The sequence below is a fragment of the Rhinopithecus bieti genome, unplaced genomic scaffold (genome assembly GCF_001698545.2).
Source record: "Rhinopithecus bieti isolate Rb0 unplaced genomic scaffold, ASM169854v2 scaffold_11933, whole genome shotgun sequence".
Lineage (NCBI taxonomy): Eukaryota > Metazoa > Chordata > Mammalia > Primates > Cercopithecidae > Rhinopithecus > Rhinopithecus bieti.
Genome location: NW_016806995.1, coordinates 505,941 through 523,484, shown reverse-complemented (window position 1 = coordinate 523,484; position 17,544 = coordinate 505,941). Strand labels below are relative to the sequence as shown.

At 46.0% G+C, this 17,544-nt stretch overlaps 1 protein-coding gene across 14 annotated transcripts in view; it reads right to left on the bottom strand.

The window, feature by feature from the left end:
• Positions 1-6,656: 6,656 nt before the first annotated feature.
• Positions 6,657-17,544, bottom strand: part of GIT2 (GIT ArfGAP 2) — a 68,960-nt gene continuing 58,072 nt past the window's right edge. For all 14 annotated transcript variants that reach the window (XM_017879674.1, XM_017879678.1, XM_017879677.1 and 11 more), the window contains 4 exons: positions 13,436-13,518; positions 12,673-12,861; positions 7,754-7,817; positions 6,657-7,230 (listed from right to left, as the gene is read on the bottom strand). In XM_017879674.1, the coding sequence (XP_017735163.1) occupies positions 7,018-7,230; positions 7,754-7,817; positions 12,673-12,861; positions 13,436-13,518 (549 nt within the window). In that variant the 3' untranslated portion in view covers positions 6,657-7,017. The remainder of the gene's footprint in view (positions 7,231-7,753; positions 7,818-12,672; positions 12,862-13,435; positions 13,519-17,544) is intronic.

The following is a 17,544-nucleotide window of genomic DNA, read 5'->3' as shown; positions in this document are numbered from 1 at the left end:
TCCTGGGTGCTGCTGTGGTTGCCCTCCCAAGTGCAGGACCTAGGTGTCTCTGCAGCCTGCATCCTCGGGCGCCCCAGAAAGTACCCCCCAGTCTCTGCAGGCTCAGGGGTGCCTGTTCCCACTGCTTGGCCTCTCTCGGCTCCCAGTACCCTCTCCCATCTCAGAGCAGGGTTGGGGCCAAGCCCTGGGGCCATGAATGGCAGCCGGAGGCAGACAGTCCTGGGTGGGAGTGGGCAGGGTCCCCAGTAAGACCCCACCTACAGGCCAGGGAGGGCCTGAAGGCTGTGGACCAGGCTGCCAGTCCTGCAGACCCGAGTGGGGACTTGTGGTACCTCTTCCGGGCCTGCGCATAGCCAACCACAGACCAATTGGCAGGCACTTCCTCCCCTCTGTGGTCCATGAAAGCCCTGAGCTCAGCCAGATCAGGCCAGTGGATGGAGAGGGCAGAGAGATGACAACGGGACAACCAGCTGCAGAGAGGAGTGCTCTCTCTGCTGATAGCTGTAGCTGCAGACGATGGGACAACCAGTTGCAGAGAGGAGTAGTACCCTTTCCCCTGAGAACTGCAGAGACAGCCTGCTGGCAGAGAGGAGCTACCCTCTCTACTGAGAGCTTCAGAGACCTGCAGAGACGTCCGAATGACTTGCCTGTGGAGAGGAGCCACCCTCTCCAGGGCCTCCTCTCTGCTGACAGCTGAACACTTGACAGGATGACCTGCCTACGGAGAGGAGCTGTTCTAACACTAAATAAAAATCTTTAGCCAGGCAATGTGGCTCACGCCTGTAATCCCAGCACTTTGGGAGGTTGCGGTGGGTGGATCATGAGGTCAGGAGATTGAGACCAGCCTGACCAACATAGTGAAACCCCGTCTCTACTAAAAATCCAAAAATTAACTGGGCATGGTGGCGCGCACCTGTAATCCCAGCTACTCAGGAGGCCGAGGCAGAAGAATCGCTTGAACCTAGGAGGCGGAGGTTGCAGTGAGCCAAGATTGCGCTGCTGCACTTCAGCCTGGCAACAGAGCTAGACTCTGTCTCAAAAAAAAAAAAATCTTCTTCACCCTTCACTTGTCTGAGTACCTCATTCTTCGAGGATGCAGGACAAGAACTCAGGCAAAGGCACTGGCCAGAGATTTCCAGCCAGAAAAATCGATACCCGAGATCCTGTAACACTGTGACTCTGCCGGCGGCTGGGAAACACACCCTGGTGGTGAAGAGGAATAAGGAGCATGACAACAACTGACACACTCTCTCCTTGGATGTGGGGCTCGGCCTCCTGGGCTGTAAACTTCCTTATCTGAAAAATGGGAAGAAACACTCACTTCATCCAGCTGTAGTGAGGATGAAATGAATGACTATGTGTCAAGAACTCAGCACAGGCTGGGCGTGGTGGCTCACACCTGTAATCCCAGCAATTTGGGAGGCTGAGGCGGGCGGATCATGAGGTCAGGAGTTCAAGACCAGCCTGGCCAACATGGAGAAACCCCGTCTCTACTAAAAAAAAAAAAAAAAAAAAATTAGCCGGGCATGGTGGCATGCACCTGTAGTCCCAGCTACTTGGAAGGCTGAGGCAGGAGAACTGCTTGAACCCGGGAGGTACAGGTTGTGATGAGCTGAGATCATGCCACTGCAGTCCAGACTCTGTCTCAAAAAAAAAAAAAAAAAAAAAAAAACTCAGCAGTGCCTGGTGCAGAGGAAATGTCAGCTAAAATTACATGACTCTCCTACACTAAAACATGTGTCAAAGCAGAAGCCAAGGAGCTGTGTGGTGGGAAAAGCCTGGAAACGGTCTACAGCAGAACTTCGCAGAGTGTGGTCCCTGGAACCTGTTAGAAATGCCTACTCCTGGGCCCCACCCCCGAGCTGCTGAACCAGACTATAGGGGCTCGGCCTGGTGAGCCTGCCAGGGTTCCAGGGGGCCTGCTGCTGACTCTTTTGAGCCTCCTGCCTGAGGAGGTTGCTCTGGGTGTGAGCTGTGTGAGCCATTGGTCCTAAGCCTGCACAGATGTCCCCTGGACAAGTGGGATCATAGCGAGGACGTGGCATCTTTCCGACTTCTCACTTGGAAAAGCACCTGTGGTGCTCAGGCCCTACCCCACCCTTCTTCCATTTGGGAGAAGAGTCCCAAGTCACCTAACCAAAGAACAATCACTGGTGACCATGGGCAGCCCTGATGAACCCCCATGCAAATCTATACCAGTTTCCCCTAGGAACCTGCACAGGGGGCCTTTCTCTGAAAATAATAATAAAAAAGACCAGTGGTTTTAAGACACTGAACTTGCCGGGCGCGGTGGCTCACACCTGTAATCCCAGTACTTTGGGAGGCTGAGGCAGGTGGATCACGAGGTCAGCAGTTTGAGACCAGCCTGACCAACATGGTGAAACCCCATCTCTACTAAAAATACAAAAAAATTAGCTGGGTGTGGTGGCAAGCACCTGTAATCCCAGCGATTTGGGAGGCTGAGGCAGGAGAATCACTTGAAATCAGAAAGTGGAGGCTGCAGTGAGCCGAGATTGCACCACTGCACTCTAGCCTGGGCAATAAGAGCAAAACTCCATCTCAAAAAAAAAAAAAAAAGCATTGAACTCAGTTCAGGACCCCATCACCTGTTAGGAAGAAGTGAGGGCATCTGTGCTGGGCTGGCTTTCACTGCATTTAAAAAATTAAAGTTAGGGGCTGGGCACAGTGGCTCACATCTGTAATCCCAGCACTCTGGGAGGCTGAGGTGGGTGGATCACTTGAGGCCAGGAGTTCGCACCAGCCTGGGTAACATGGTGAAACCCCATATCTAAAAATACAAAATATAAGCTGGGGTGGTGGCGCATGCCAGTAATCCTAGCTACTTGGGAGACTGAGGCACGAGAATCACTTGAACCTAGGAGATGGAGGTTGCAGTGAGCTGAGATCACACCACTGCACTCCAGCCTGGGTGACAGAGTGAGATCTTCTCTCCAAAAAAAAAAAAAAAGTTAAATTTAGGGAATAAATACATTGTAAGATGCATGGAACTAACATCTTGATGCAGGGTTTAAAGAAAGCTATTTGCACCGGGTGCGGTGGCTCACATCTGTAATCCCAGCACTCTGAGAGGCCGATGCGGGTGGATCACCTCAGGTCGGGAGTTCGAGACCAGCCTGACCAACATGGTGAAACCCCATCTGTACTAAAAATACAAAATTAGCCGGGTATGGTGGCGCACACCTGTAATCCCAGCTACTTCAGAGGCTGAAGCAGGAGAATCACTTGAACCCAGGAGGCAGAGGGTGCGGTGAGCCGAGATCATGTCGTTGTACTCCAGCCTGGGCAACAAGAGTGAAACTCCATCTCAAAAAAAAATAAAATAAAATAAAAAGCTATTTGCTAAGCACAGAGGAAGAAAAAGATAGTCATTACTGTAAAACTGCTGGAGCCCCAAAGCATATGAAACACTGCATCTCACTAATAATGGCGTTTTGGGAGAATTTCCTCAGACCTTTTACAGAGTATCTGGAAACATCAACTAAGTGATGGGGAGCACAGCATTACCACAAACACCTTTGTAGAGCCTGTTTATTGCGTAACTAGCAGGCACAAATTCCAAAACGATTTCACAACACTTAAAGGGCACGATAATTACAGGAATAGAATGTACAATAAAAAGTACAGAATAATGAGTGACAGGGATCAAACACCTTAGAGTAAAAGGCATCTCAGTTTTCCTATGCAGCATTTTCTTTTCTAGGAACACACGTTACCTTCAACCAGGACAAGGAAAGAAAGAAAATTATACTATTGGAAAGCTCATGGGTGCCACTGAGGACAAAAACAGGTGAGTTTTGCTCTCGATTCTGCAACTGAATCATTTGAGGAGCCGTGCACAGCTCCTGAGTTGTGCATTTAGAATTCCGATTACGTGAAATGCTGTGTTTGATCTTTGGGCCCAGTTCACTGTTCTTTGGCAAATAAGAACTATTTGCATTCCAAGGCAGATGACGATTTCTGTGAAAGGAGCTTAGGGGTACAGCTGTTTCCTTCTGTTCAGCCAAGTGCCAGTTTCATAAAGTGCACCTCTGCCCTATCGGCTTCGGGGGAAGGGTGAGATATGGGGAGGAAGGGATCATTGAGAATACAGGGTGAACAAAACGATGTTACCGAAGGTAGACTTTGCTAGTGCAAGGTACGGAATCCATGTGCAAAAGGTGGCTGGAACAAATGTTCAGACAAGGTGCAATTTGCCAACAGGAGCAGAGAACTCTGACACCAGATCTCAGATGAGGCTCAGGAAATGGGCGGGGTACATAGGGAGAGGACGACCTTCAGCCCTCCAATGGCTGCATCATTCCACCGGGGAACTTCTGTTTGGAGTTTTGGCACCGTGGGCTAACCGAGCACTCTTCTGAGATATTCTTATAACTGGAAGTGCTTTGTTGGTCCCCATGTTCCTTGACTTTCTCTAGGGCCATAAAGACAACATCCTCTATTGCAGGTCCTCAAACGTTCCGAGGAACACACTGCTTCACCTCCTGCAGACAGCTCATTTCCCAGAAGCCTCTACAGAAGCCTGTCCTCCCTGGGACAGCAGGGGCAGGGGTTTGCAAGAAAAAGGAGGATCAGCTAAGTACACGAAGCCTGCAGAAAAGGCTATCAGATGGCGCCTGCACTGAAGGTAGGGGCCCCCTTCTAGAAGGCATCCCAGGAGCAACCAACAGCAATGTGGCACTTAGGGCTGTGGGACAAACAAGTGGAAGAGTCTTCTGGAGATCTGGACCCTTTTCCCATGCTACTCACAGTGTAGCAAAATGCAACAAAAGCATCCACACACGGTGACTTAGTAAAGCAAGCACCGTCGGGGTGCTACTTTCATGACAGCATACGGTCAAGCTATAAAGGTGTGCGTGAATCAGTCCTGTGAAAATAGAGGCTGAGTTATTAGCATGTATTGAGGCAACTTGTACTTTGATTCTTGTGTCTTCTTCACATGTGTGAATGACCACTATGGGACAGAACATATGGGTAAAACAGGAGCGACAGCAACATAACACACAGGGTAGGCCGGCTCCATTATGGGCAAGACTCAGAGGCTGCTCCAGGTGTGTCTGGGGAAGCCAGGCCTTCACACTGCACAGCTTACAGGGCCCTGGGGTGGGGACTGTGAGCTGTCAGCCTAGAGGACACAGCTCACCTGCACATGGCCTCTGAAAATGTTCAAATTGGTTGCCAGCATTTATAAATGAAGAGATGGCACCAAAAAAAAATATATAGGTTTCTTATCTCTTGAAAAATCAAAGCTGTGGCCATCCTAGGTCCACTTTTCCACATGGCAACAGGAGTAGAGCTGGGGGCTACTGCCCCTACCGGGTGGGCCATGGGCTCCCCGTAGTCCCCTCTGCCTTACTGCCATGTACCTGGCTCCCTTCACTCATCCATATCACCAGCCCTAGGCCAGGGTCTGAACCACACACACAGAATGGCTGCAGTAAGCAGGAATGGGAAGAGCTTTCACATTCAGAACAAGAAGGGGCTTTTAGTAACTGAAAATAGTCTGAGCATGTTCCAGCACTTCAACCTTACTCTTTCAGGGCTTTAGGGTAGCAGGCAGCCAGCTGAAAGCACACTCTCTAAGGAATTCTTGAAAGTTGATGTCTAACTTTTTTTTTTCCCGAGACGGAGTCTCGCTCTGTTGCCCAGGCTGGAGTGCAGTGGCGCGATCTAGGCTCACTGCAAGCTCCACCTTCTGGGTTCCTGCCATTCTCCTGCTTCAGCCTCCCAAGTAGCTGGGACTACAGGCGCCTGCCACCATGCCCAGCTCATTTTTATTTTTTTTGTATTCTTAGTAGAGACGAGGTTTCACCACGTTAGCCAGGATGGTCTTGATCTCCTGACTCGTGATCCGCCCGCCTCGGCCTCTCAAAGTGCTGGGATTACAGGCTTGAGCCACCGCGCCCGGCCGTTGATGTCTAATTTTTAAGTACTCATGAGGTGATGGAGGAGAAACTAACTCAGATGACTGCGATACATCTTTCCTTATAAGAAGTCCTTAAAGATGATGAAAAATGTGAAGCAACTCATGTGAGAAAGCTGTAAGTGGTCAGAGAAGCAAGCTGACTTTTGGATGAAAGGTGCAACACAATGTCAGGGAATAGGTGATTTCTTTTCCCTACAGTTCATGGTAGTGATACCTGAATGGGTGGCACAAAATGAGTTCTGGCGTGTTAGACTGACGCTTCTCTTTGCTGCGGGTTTTGAACAAACTGCCTGGCTTACAGGGGTGAGGGAGAGCACCTGACAATGGGTGGCGATGTGCGTGGAGCTCCTACCCTGAACATGGCTTCATGAGATGTCCTGTGGCGGGTCAATGCTTTATCTCATTCCATGGGGCCTTCAAGATGACAAGAAAATATCAAGAGATAGGAGCTTGAGATAACAACATTAAATAACAAAACATTTAGCAGGGTAAAACACTGAGAAGAAATGGATCAATTCATTGTTTCCTCCCAAGAGAGACTGTGACACTAGTTTTAAAAAGTGGCAAAGTCCTTTCTCTACATACATGCTTGGAGATACCCCAAGCTTAGAGATTCTGAGTAGGCCAGGAAATTCACTTATTGCACGATGCTTGGTAGGGAACAAATGATGTTGATTTTTTTCTTTTTAAACTGAACTCTCTCAAGAAAATGTTTTATGAAAAATTTCATTTATAGTTTTAGCCATAGGCAGGGAGTTTTAAGGGATGGAAAAGTTTTCACAAACTTTAGACAATGAAACTATTCTTTTGGATGTATGTGATCAACTCGACAGTTATTGACAACACAACCGAACATCAGAAACTAAACCAGCAAATAGGCACAAAATAAGGCAAGTGGGTTAAATAGTTGAAAATTGGTTAGAAAACATGCAAAAATAATACTGAGTTTTCTTTTAAAAAGTTTTAAACCATCATTAAATTTTTTTTTGTAGAAATCTGAAGAGTTCTGTGTCTGAATTTGAAATTGGACTTTATAAAGCCTAGAAAACAGAGGAGGTGACACCCTGCCCTTGTCAGTTGTTGTTCTCTTTGGTGGTGATGGTGACCAGCTGCTTGGCAGCCTTGGCGATGTCGTACGCACACTGGATGACCTGCTGAGTGACCAGCTGGACGTCTGTGGGTGAGCCGGGGTCCCCTGGGAGGGTCTTTTTGCACTCTGACTGCAATCGGTAGGCACTGGACGTCAGTAAACGAAGGGAAGTCCTCACCATGTCAGACTTGGGTTTCTAAAAGGAAGAAGACAACCGTTTACCCTGAACTGCAGGGCAGACATCCAAAACCAGGGGACAAACATTCTTCTAAAGCAAACCAAGCTGCTCCCCGGAGTGAAAGGCAGTTTGGTCCTGCCCTTTCTCAATGGGGTGCTTTACACACTCCAAGTGTCACAGCCCACAGCGTAAGAGATGCTGGAATATTCTGATTCAAAGGTCAAAGTGCCTGCAGGGTAATTTTAGTAGTATGTGGTATTTTGAGGTAGTTTTTGAAAAATATTAATCCATGTGGGTAAAATATTCCAGAAAATCCTATAAATTTAAAAATTTAAAAATTTGCCTTTTAGCACATGACTTGTATATCCTTGTCTTATTAAATCAACATTCATGCAGAACAAAAATATTTCAAAGCTCTATACGACTGCATATTTTAAAACTGCATATGCTACAAAAAAGCTAATATAATATACAGGTCATAAAGAAATTTCTTGCTGTTCATTTAAAAGGATTTAAACCAAGTGAGTAGCAAGTGACTTACTTTGGGGAATAATGCTGCCATTTCTGTAACAGCTACGTGTATCCTCTCTGAGCAGGGAATATAACTGCAAGAATATTGAAGAAGTTACTCAATGACAGTAAAAATGATTCGGAGGTGAAGAGTACTCAAGTGCTACGATAGATTGTGTTTATATTCCCTTCATGAAGGGGCTGGGGCTGTAGCCAGCCAGCTGGGCATCCCACACCACCAGAGGGCACATGGTTATAAAGCAGGACTGCCATTGCTTCCTGAAAGTTCAATCTGATGAAAAGTCTCCAGGTATGAAATATGGCAACATACACTCCTGATCAGGTAAGGCCACACAACAGTACCGAAACATAATTCACCCCTCCTCATGTCAACTTCTCATGTGTTTCATTGTCCTGATTTCTAGAAAGAGAAAGGATTTCCATGCAAAAGGCCACAGAAGTGAAAAATAAAGGACTGAAAAAAATCCTTAAAATTAGAACTGGAGCCTCTCAAGTAGCCGGAACTTCAGGTATGTGCCGCCATGCCTGACTGATTTTTAAATTTTTTTTTGTAGAGGAGTCCCACTATGTTGACCAGCCTTGTCTTGAAGTGATTCTCTTGCCTCGGCCTCCAAAGTGCTGGGGTTACAGCTGTAAGCCACAGTGTCCGGCCCTTTCCCCATTTTTTAAACCATGAAGTTGGCTTCTGAATAGATTGTCATAAGCAACTTACGTACTTCCCCTTTGTAATAAATTTAGTTTCAAAACTATTATAAATAAAACTGTTGGTTGGGCATAGTGGCTCACGCCTGTAATCCCAGTATTTTGGGAGGCCGAGGTGGGCAGATCACCTGAGGTCAGGAGTTTGAGACCAGCCTGAACGACATGGTGAAATCCCATCTCTACTAAAAATACAAAAAAATTAGCCGGGTGTGGTGGCGCATGCCTGTAATTCCAGCTACTCAGGAGGCTGAAGCAGGAGAATCGCTTGAACACGGGAGGCAGAGGTTGCAGTGAGCCAAGATCATGCCACTGCACTCGAGCCTAGGGGACAAGAGCGAAACTCCATCTCAAAAAAAAAAAAAAGACTGCCTACATTTTAAATTAAACCATTACATTTCAAGAAAATGTTTATATTATCCAAAAATGCCTTCATGGGAAACCTTGACTTTTACCTTTGTGAGCAATTACAATTACAAACCATGTAATAACAAAAGTTCCAACGTATAGTTAACTTGTAAATATGAAGGGGCAACAACCCATCTGGTCACACAGATTTCAGAAAGAGAAAAAAGCAATGTCCACAGCTGTCATGTGTATCATGCATACTAATAAACTGTGTGTTAATATCACAGTGACTGAGAACCACACTGAAGAGTTATTTTTTCTTTTTTGATACAGAGTCTCGCTCTGTCACTCAGGCTACAGTGCAGTGGTACAATCTCGGCTCACTGCAACCTCCGTCTCCCGGATTCAAGCAATTCTCCTGCCTCAGCCTCCTGAGTAGTTGGGATTACAGGCTTGCGCCACCACGCCCGGCTAATTTTTGTATTTTTAGTAGAGATGGGGCTTCACCATGTTGGTCAGCCTGGTCTCGAACTCCTGACCTTATGACCCACCCGCCTCAGCCTCCCAAAGTGTTGGCATTACAGGCGTGAGCCACCATGCCTGGCCAGTGAAGAGTTTTATATTCTGTTGGTTATGGTTTCATTTTTGAGAAATACGATTCACCCTTTCCTCCTGCTACAGAGAAGGAATCTTTCCTAAGGCCATCTCTCAAAAGCTCACTCATTATGAACTATTTGGGGAAGTCCTCGACAAGACAGAAAAGCAAGCACACCCAGATTGATGAGGAAGGCCTTCTCCTCCTCTAACAGGAGTCCACTTTCACAACTTCATTCACATTGGTATCTTTCCTCAAAAAGGTTTTCGTGCATAGTATGTCATAATCCCTGAATCGTATGTATGTCTGTGTGAAGGCAGGAGTGAGGCTGGAGGCCCAGGAGACAAGACCAGACTTCAGGAATGTCAGGGGCTGGGGCTGCTTACATGGATCAAGAAGAGAAAATGAGAAAAAGGCATGGGTTTAATTTGTACAATTCAAGATTATAAATAAAAGCATCTCGGGTATCTAAGTATCCACAAATTTTAGTATAGCATTGAACAATTTATGAAATATAAATTCTCAGGCCGGGCGCGGTGGCTCAAGCCTATAATCCCAGCACTTTGGGAGGCTGAGACGGGCGGATCACAAGGTCAGGAGATCGAGACCACCCTGGCTAACACGGTGAAACCCCGTCTCTACTAAAAAATACAAAAAACAAGCCAGGCGAGGTGGCAGGCGCCTGTAGTCCCAGCTACTCGGGAGGCTGAGGCAGGAGAATGGCATAAACCCGGGAGGCAGAGCTTGCAGTGAGCTGAGATCCGGCCACTGCACCCCAGCCTGGGCGATAGAGCGAGACTCCGTCTCAAAAAAAAAAAAAAGAAAAGAAATATAAATTCTCTAGACCAATTATGGTTTTAAACCAAAAGAAATGAGCTAATGATTAAAATCTCTGCATCATTCTCTCATGGTCTTAAAAAAAAAAAGGAAATCAGATCATGATATGTGTTGTTGAATGGATTTGTACACTTTAAACAAAGAAAGGAAAAAAAAAAAGAAACTTCCCAAATTGTACCAAGCACCATATTGCATCTTTGAAGCCAGAAATGGCCTCAGGGCAGATATTTATATTTTTGACAACGACAGCAACATAAGGCAAGCACGTTTTAGTTTGAAATACAAGCACAGCACTTCTGAACTAGAGGAAATGAAAAGCGAAGCACACTGACAAACGGGGTCACAGTGCTCAGGAAGGACGTGTTATTGAATCATGATTACATTAAACACGGTCAAAAACTTTGGCCAAGCACGGTGGCTCAAGCCTGTAATCTCAGCACTTTGAGAGGCTGAGGTGGGCAGATCACTTGAGATCAGGAGTTCAAGACCAGCCTGGCCAACACGGTGAAACTGTTTATACTTAAAATACAAAAAAATTAGCCAGGCATGGTGGTGGGCGCCTGTAATCCCAGCTACTCGGGAGGCTGAGGCAGGGGAATCACTTGAGCCAGGCAGAGGTTGCAGTGAGTGAGATCACGCCACTGCACTCCAGCCTGGGTGACAGAGCAAGACTCTTTTAAAAAAAAAAAAAAAAAAAAGGCCTGTACTTTGGAAAGCCATGGGATACTGCTTTCTGTAATCAAATATGTCCAAAAGGCGTGGTACGAAGAGGATGCCTGGGAAAGGAGGAAGAAGCCAAATCATTAAACAGTTTTTATCAAAGGAGGCTAAAAAGTTATGCGGGTTTCTCTTTTTCTCTGCGGAGCTTCCAGCAGTCCCTCCAAAAGACTAACTCTTATCTTTCAATAAACATGGCTTATTCCCCTCTTTCCTAGTGGGAAATAAGGACACTGGGAGATGTGTGAGCCACATAAAAAAGGGTAGAGAAAGGGGAGGTTGACCCAGTAGTGCCAGGACTACAAAAGGGAATACAAAGGCCCAGATGCATGTCTGTGTGGAAGAAGAAAACAGAGAGAAGAGTAAACAGCACAGCATCCCTTAAACACTATTTTCTCGTGCAAGGCGTGTAGAAAGTTCTTCACTGAAGTCCTAAACTTTGCTGACCTAATGAAAAGAATGAGATTGTTCTTGGGTTTGACTGAACTCTGCTGGTTTAGCTAATGTTTTATGAGTGTCTACATCCTGCCAACCATGGGAAGCTAGGATGTTACCCCAAGCAGTCTGCAACTCACCAGAAGTTCTTAGAGAATTCACTCTCAAAGAACAAAAGGCTAAGTTGGAGCAAGAGCCATTCCCTTCCGGGTAAGAATTAACCACAGGATGTGCTTCTGGTCAGAGTAAGCAGCTTCCTCTCTCATGCGCAGACATGGATTTGGGTGATGATGAGATCAACTTTATTCACTTTGAGACAGAGTTTCGCTCGTGTTGCCCAGGCTGGAGTGCAGTGGCATGATCTTGGTTCACTGCAACCTCTGCCTCCAGGGTTCAAGAAATTATCCTGGGGGCCGGGCGCGGTGGCTCAAGCCTGTAATCCCAGCACTTTGGGAGGCCGAGACGGGCGGATCACGAGTCAGGAGATCGGAAGACCATCCCTGGCTAAACACAGTGAAACCCCGTCTCTACTAAAAAAATACAAAAAACTAAGCCGGGCGGACGTGCGGGCGCCTGTTAGTCCCAGCTACTCGGGAGGCTGAGCCAGGAGAATGCTTAAACCAGGAGCGAGCTTACAGTGAGCTGAGACCGGCCACTGCACTCCAGCCTGGGCAGCAGGAGCGAGGACTCCGTCTCCAAAAAAAAAAAAAAAAAAAGAGAAATTATCCTGCCTCAGCTTCCTGAATAGATGGGACTACAGGCACATGCCGCCCATGCTTGGCTAATTTTTGTGTTTTTCGTAGACATACGGTTTCACCGTATTGGTCAGACTGGTCTCAAATTCCTGACCTCAGGTGATCCACCTGCCTCGGCCTCCCAAAGTGCTGGGATTACAGGCGTGAGGCACTGTGCCCAGCCCAGGATACCTTTTTTGTCAGCAGCCTTGTCCCTAGCCAGGCCAGGGTATAGCCATGGCCAAAAGCAAGGTGTAAGGTAGCCCCTTTCCCCTCTACCTAGAACTAGCACTGTCGCCACCCTAACTATGCCACAATCCTATTTCTAGAAGCACTTATTTTCGGAGCTTCATAACAAGATGAAAAAAAGAAAATACCATGTAAATCAAACAAGACAAACCAAACCAAAATTGACATTGTTCTTAAGCCTGTTAATGTGGACTTAGGTTTTCAATGACCTTGAAGCAGCATGCTAGGAACAGCTGCCATTGGGAACGTGGGCATCATCCCTTTCTGGGCGCATAACACATGCTCTGCCAAAGCAGGGTCTTCAGTCCTGCTTACCTGTCATGTTTATTTTCTTGGGCTGCTCTTAAGAGCTCCTGTATGTTTTTGGTGATCTGTTCAGTCTTCCTGATGACATCTTCGGTGCTAGGGAGAGTGGGGCTTGGGGCCACATGGGGTTCTGCTGTGTCTGGTACCAAGCTATCACCTGGCCACACCATACTTCTTTGCCGTCCCTTTCGGCTTGACCTGTGAACATTAAAGATGCAGTTAAATACAGCAGGTGCTTATTAGCTGCTCCTCTGCTTCTAGGAGCCACTTTGTATGCACCAGCTAAATGCATGAGCAGGCTGGTCTCGTCATTTCCTTTATCCTGTCTAGCAGGAGACTCATGGTAAGGCTCTAAAATGGGCTATTTCACTCTACCACAGGGCTGGAAGTGTATACTCCCATCGGAAGGGTGAAGGAGGGGAAAAGGGAGGGAAATACCTGGGGCGGGGAGAGTGTGTGGTTATAAAGCCATCCCCAGGTGAGCCAATTCCTTGGGTACAAATGCAGAATGTAACCTAGTGTTGTCTGCGTGACGAAGTGCGGTAATGACTTTAGACACACTACAGACAGCTAATGACACATAACATGCTGGTGCAAAGAAAAAGACCTTTCAGCAATAATGTGAGATGACAAGACATGCCAACTAGGAGCGTATACTTGAATGTTTTAAGACTTTATGAGTCTGAAAATAGAGAAAAGGGGTGTGTGTGGTGAACTGCTTCTGCTGGCCCTGGGGAGCCCCTCCCCTGGCACGCTCGTCCTGTGGATGTACCCCATGCCATCTGGCTCCATGTCATTGGGAGTGTTGTCGTAGTCACTCTCAGGTGTGCTGTTCTGCTTCTCCAGCCTGGATGCCTACAAGAAAGAAGGGGGACCCTCATAAGTTGGTAACATGAGACCCTTCTCAGGAGTCTTCCCTAGGAACTGTTACCTATTAGGCTATTGGCCTTCACATCCCAAATCTCATTTGGGACAGGGGCCGACTCTCTAGTGAAAATTCAGTAAAAGATGAACATTGGATCCAGAAATGGCCTCTTTCCTTCTTTGCACCATTTTCTTCTTAGCTCAGTGGCTACTCCATAATCACATCCTTGGTACAAACTAACAGACATGCAAGGCAACACACCCTCATTTAGTTCTCAAATTTATAACATAATGAGATGTAGTTAAAATACAGGCAGGGTGTGGTGGCTCATGCCTGTAATCCCTGTATTTTGGGAGGCTGAGGCAGGACGATTGCTTAAGGCTAGGAGTTTGAGACCAGCCTCGGCAACATAAAAAAAAAAAAAAAAAAAAAAAAAAAAAAACCAGGCACGGTAGCATACACCTGTAGTCCCAGCTCCTCAGGAGGCTGAGGGAGGATTGTTTGAGCCCAGGAGTTCAAGATTGTAGTGAACCATGATCGCACCACTGTACTCCAGCCTGGGCAACAGAGTAAGACCCTGTCTCAGAAACAAACAAAAACAATCCTGGCACTTCTATGACCACAGACCTTCAGCACTGGAAGCCACCTTCAGATTATCTGATTGAACCCATATGAGAAAATGAAGGGCCAAAAAAGCTGCGTGGCCCATCAAAGGCCACGACGTCCGCAGAAAAACAGGACCGAGCACCAGGTCTCCTGCCTCCTGCTATCTCCAATATTTCATGCCTGGGCTCAAATCTACCCCTTAAAATGTAAAGATTTGGTGTAACTGTGGCAATCAAAAATGGGATATAGATTCAAAAGAGGAATCCTAAAAATGTTTTGAACAAATGCCAGCACTGCTAAACACAGGATCTTCTAGGGTGACGAAATTCGAAGGGGACTTTATTCCTTCGAAGGGGACTATGTTCTGAGTATTTCATGAACATTATTTTCCCTCAGTATTTATTTCACCCATAATGCTTGAGAATTTCTTTGGAACAGAAATCAGTGGAGGCTAATTTAAAACCTAAACCAATTACCTTATAAAATACAAGTGTGAGCTATTTCTAGCTTTACTCCTTGAATTTCATCCAAGTTAATCAAAACATGTGACTAAGAGAGTTTTATTGATGCTGCAATAAAAGGTAGCTAAGGACGCAGATGTAAACTAAGAGCTTTGTTTAAACACATGGAAACCCTGTAGCTTCATCCAAAAGAATGGCTACTTTTGAGTAAGTTGGTTTAAGAAGGTCTACATGGCCAGGTGCGGTGGCTCGCATCTGTAATCCCAGCATGTTGGGAGGCTGAGGTGGGTAGATCACTTGAGGCCAGGAGTCTGAGGTCAGCCTGGGCAACATGGTGAAACGTCATCTCTACTAAAAGTACAAAAATTAGCCAAGTGTGGTAGTGCACACCTGCAGTTCAGCTACTTAGGAGGCTGAAGTGAGAGGATCTCTTGAGCCTAGGAGGCAGAGGTTGCAGTGAGATGAGATCACACTACTGTACTCCAGTCTGGGTGACAGAGCTAGATCCTAACTCAAAAAAACAAAAACAAACAAAAAAAAACAACAACCCCCCCCCCCCCACAAAACTACGTAAAGCCTGATTGTCACTCCTTACTGATAACACCTGGTGGGTACAGGCAAGGCAGCCGGACCCATGTGGAGGAGCCCCCCTTATTCACACCACACTTTGTTTGCTATCCCCATAGACTCTCCTTCTGCTCCCAGGGCACATGTTCTCTTCTCTGTCGGCTGAGTTCTTCCATCCACACCTCCACACATGCTCTGTTTAGTTCCCAGCCACTCAAATACAAGACACTTGCTGTGGGCTCCTAAAATTCACTATGAACTCGGGCATCCTGCAGCCACTCAAATCCATTTGGCAAATGATTAAACATTGGCTTGGAGCCATATGGGGAGTTTGTAAAGCTAATTTCTGTAGAATCTACAACTTTGGTGATTCCTTTGTTTATATCTCGTACCAATAAGTAGTTCTGCTTCTCTTGCTGCCTTGTTTTGATCTGGCTTTATGAACAATCAATGAGTTTGGCTCCTAGAAGTCTATAGCAGGAAGATCATGGGCAAGCACTGTGGTCTTCCAGAGACGAGCTTAGAAAACCAAAAAGAAAGAAAAAAACCCAAAACCCTTCTTATCTTGTCACAGGGAATGCCTAACTTTTTTTTTCTTTTTCTTTTTTTTGAGATGGAGTTTCACTCTTGTTGCCTGGGCTGGAGTGCAATGGCATAATCTCGGCTCACTGCAACCTCCGCCTCCCAGGTTCAAGCAATTCTCCTGCCTCAGCCCCTCGAGTAGCTGGAATTACAGGCATGCACCACCACACCCAGCTAATTTTGTATTTTTAGTAGAGATGGGGTTTCACCATGTTGGTCAGGCTGGTCTCAAACTCCTGACCTCAGGTGATCTTCCCACCTCAGCCTCCAAAAGTGCTGGGATTATAGGTGTGAGCCACTGCACCCTGCCAACTTTTTCTTTTGTTTTCTTTTTGAGACAGGGTCTCACTCTGTCTCCTAGGCTAAGTGCAGTGGTACAACCTCAGCTCGCTGCAGCCTTGACCTCCCAGGCTCAAGCGACTCTCCCACCTCAGCTTCCTGAGCAGCTGGGACCACAGGCATGTGCCACCATGCTCGGCTAATTTTGTACTTTTTTGTAGAGACAAAGTCTTACTATGTTGCCCAGCCTAGCCTCATAATCCTGAGCTCAAGTGATCCTCCAACTTTGGCCTCTCAAAGTGCTGGGATTATAGATGTGAGCCACCACACCTGGCCCCAACTAACTTTTAAGTTTTATTTTGTTTTTTATATATACACCCACACATATATCAATAGATAAAAACTTGCATTTATGTAATTATACTGAAAAATGTGCCCAGAGCTGCTCCAGTGGAAAACAAACTAGAAACAGAATTAAACCCAGAAAATGCTACATATTTATAATGAATCTTTTTTATATATTTATCTGGAGACAGAGTTTCGTTCTGTTGCCCAGGCTAGAGTGTAGTGGCACGATCCTGGCTCACTGTAACTTCTGCCTCCCAGGTTCAAGTGATTCTCCTGCCTCAGCCTCCCAAGTAGCTGGGAGTATAGGTGCCCACCGCCATGCCTGGCTAATTTTTTGTATTTTAGTAGAGACGGGGTTTCAATGTGTTGCCCAGGATGGTCTTGAACTACTGAGCTCAGGCAATCCACCTGCCTCAGCCTCCCAAAGTGCTAGGATTTATAGGCATGAGCCACCACGCCTGGCCTTTATAATGAATCTTTTTGCCTTCCCCAATGAAATGTGATAATCGCAAATCATATGCATTACCCTCAATGATCAAAAGTACCAAGTTGCATTTAAACATTTTAGAAGAGTAGTGACTCACATACCTAATAAATGCATAAATGTTTCTCAAGTATGGAAAACAACACACAGCAGCAACCACCCAGGAAATCAGTTACTTACACGTTAGTTAAGTCCTTCGTCGTTGTCAACAAAAGCATATGTACAGATTTCAGTGTAGCCAGCATTTAATGTATCAAAATTATTACAAGCATGCAGAGCCAAAAGCTATTGGTTAAGAGTGCTGCTCTCTCAAAGCTGTTAATAGGAAGGTTACCTTATAGCTGGTGCTGGTTCAATTTATTTAATAGGTTTGCAGTTTTCTCTGAATAAAGACACGCCATAAAAATCTAAACTCATGATGAAGCTGTCAGGAACAATCAGGGTGATCAGTTTAAATGATTTTTGTACAAAACTCTATCTTAGCAAGCAGTCCTTGCAATGATTTTGAAGGCTACCATACAAATTAAAAAACAAAATTTCACAGTAGACAAAAGTGGTTTGACTTACAAAATTTCTAATAAGATATTTAATCACTAACTGTCCTTTAGTTGTATCTGGGCTATTTTAATGAAAACATTACAGTTCAATTTCAGAACTGCTCAGGAGACTTTTTTTTTTTTTTTTTTTTT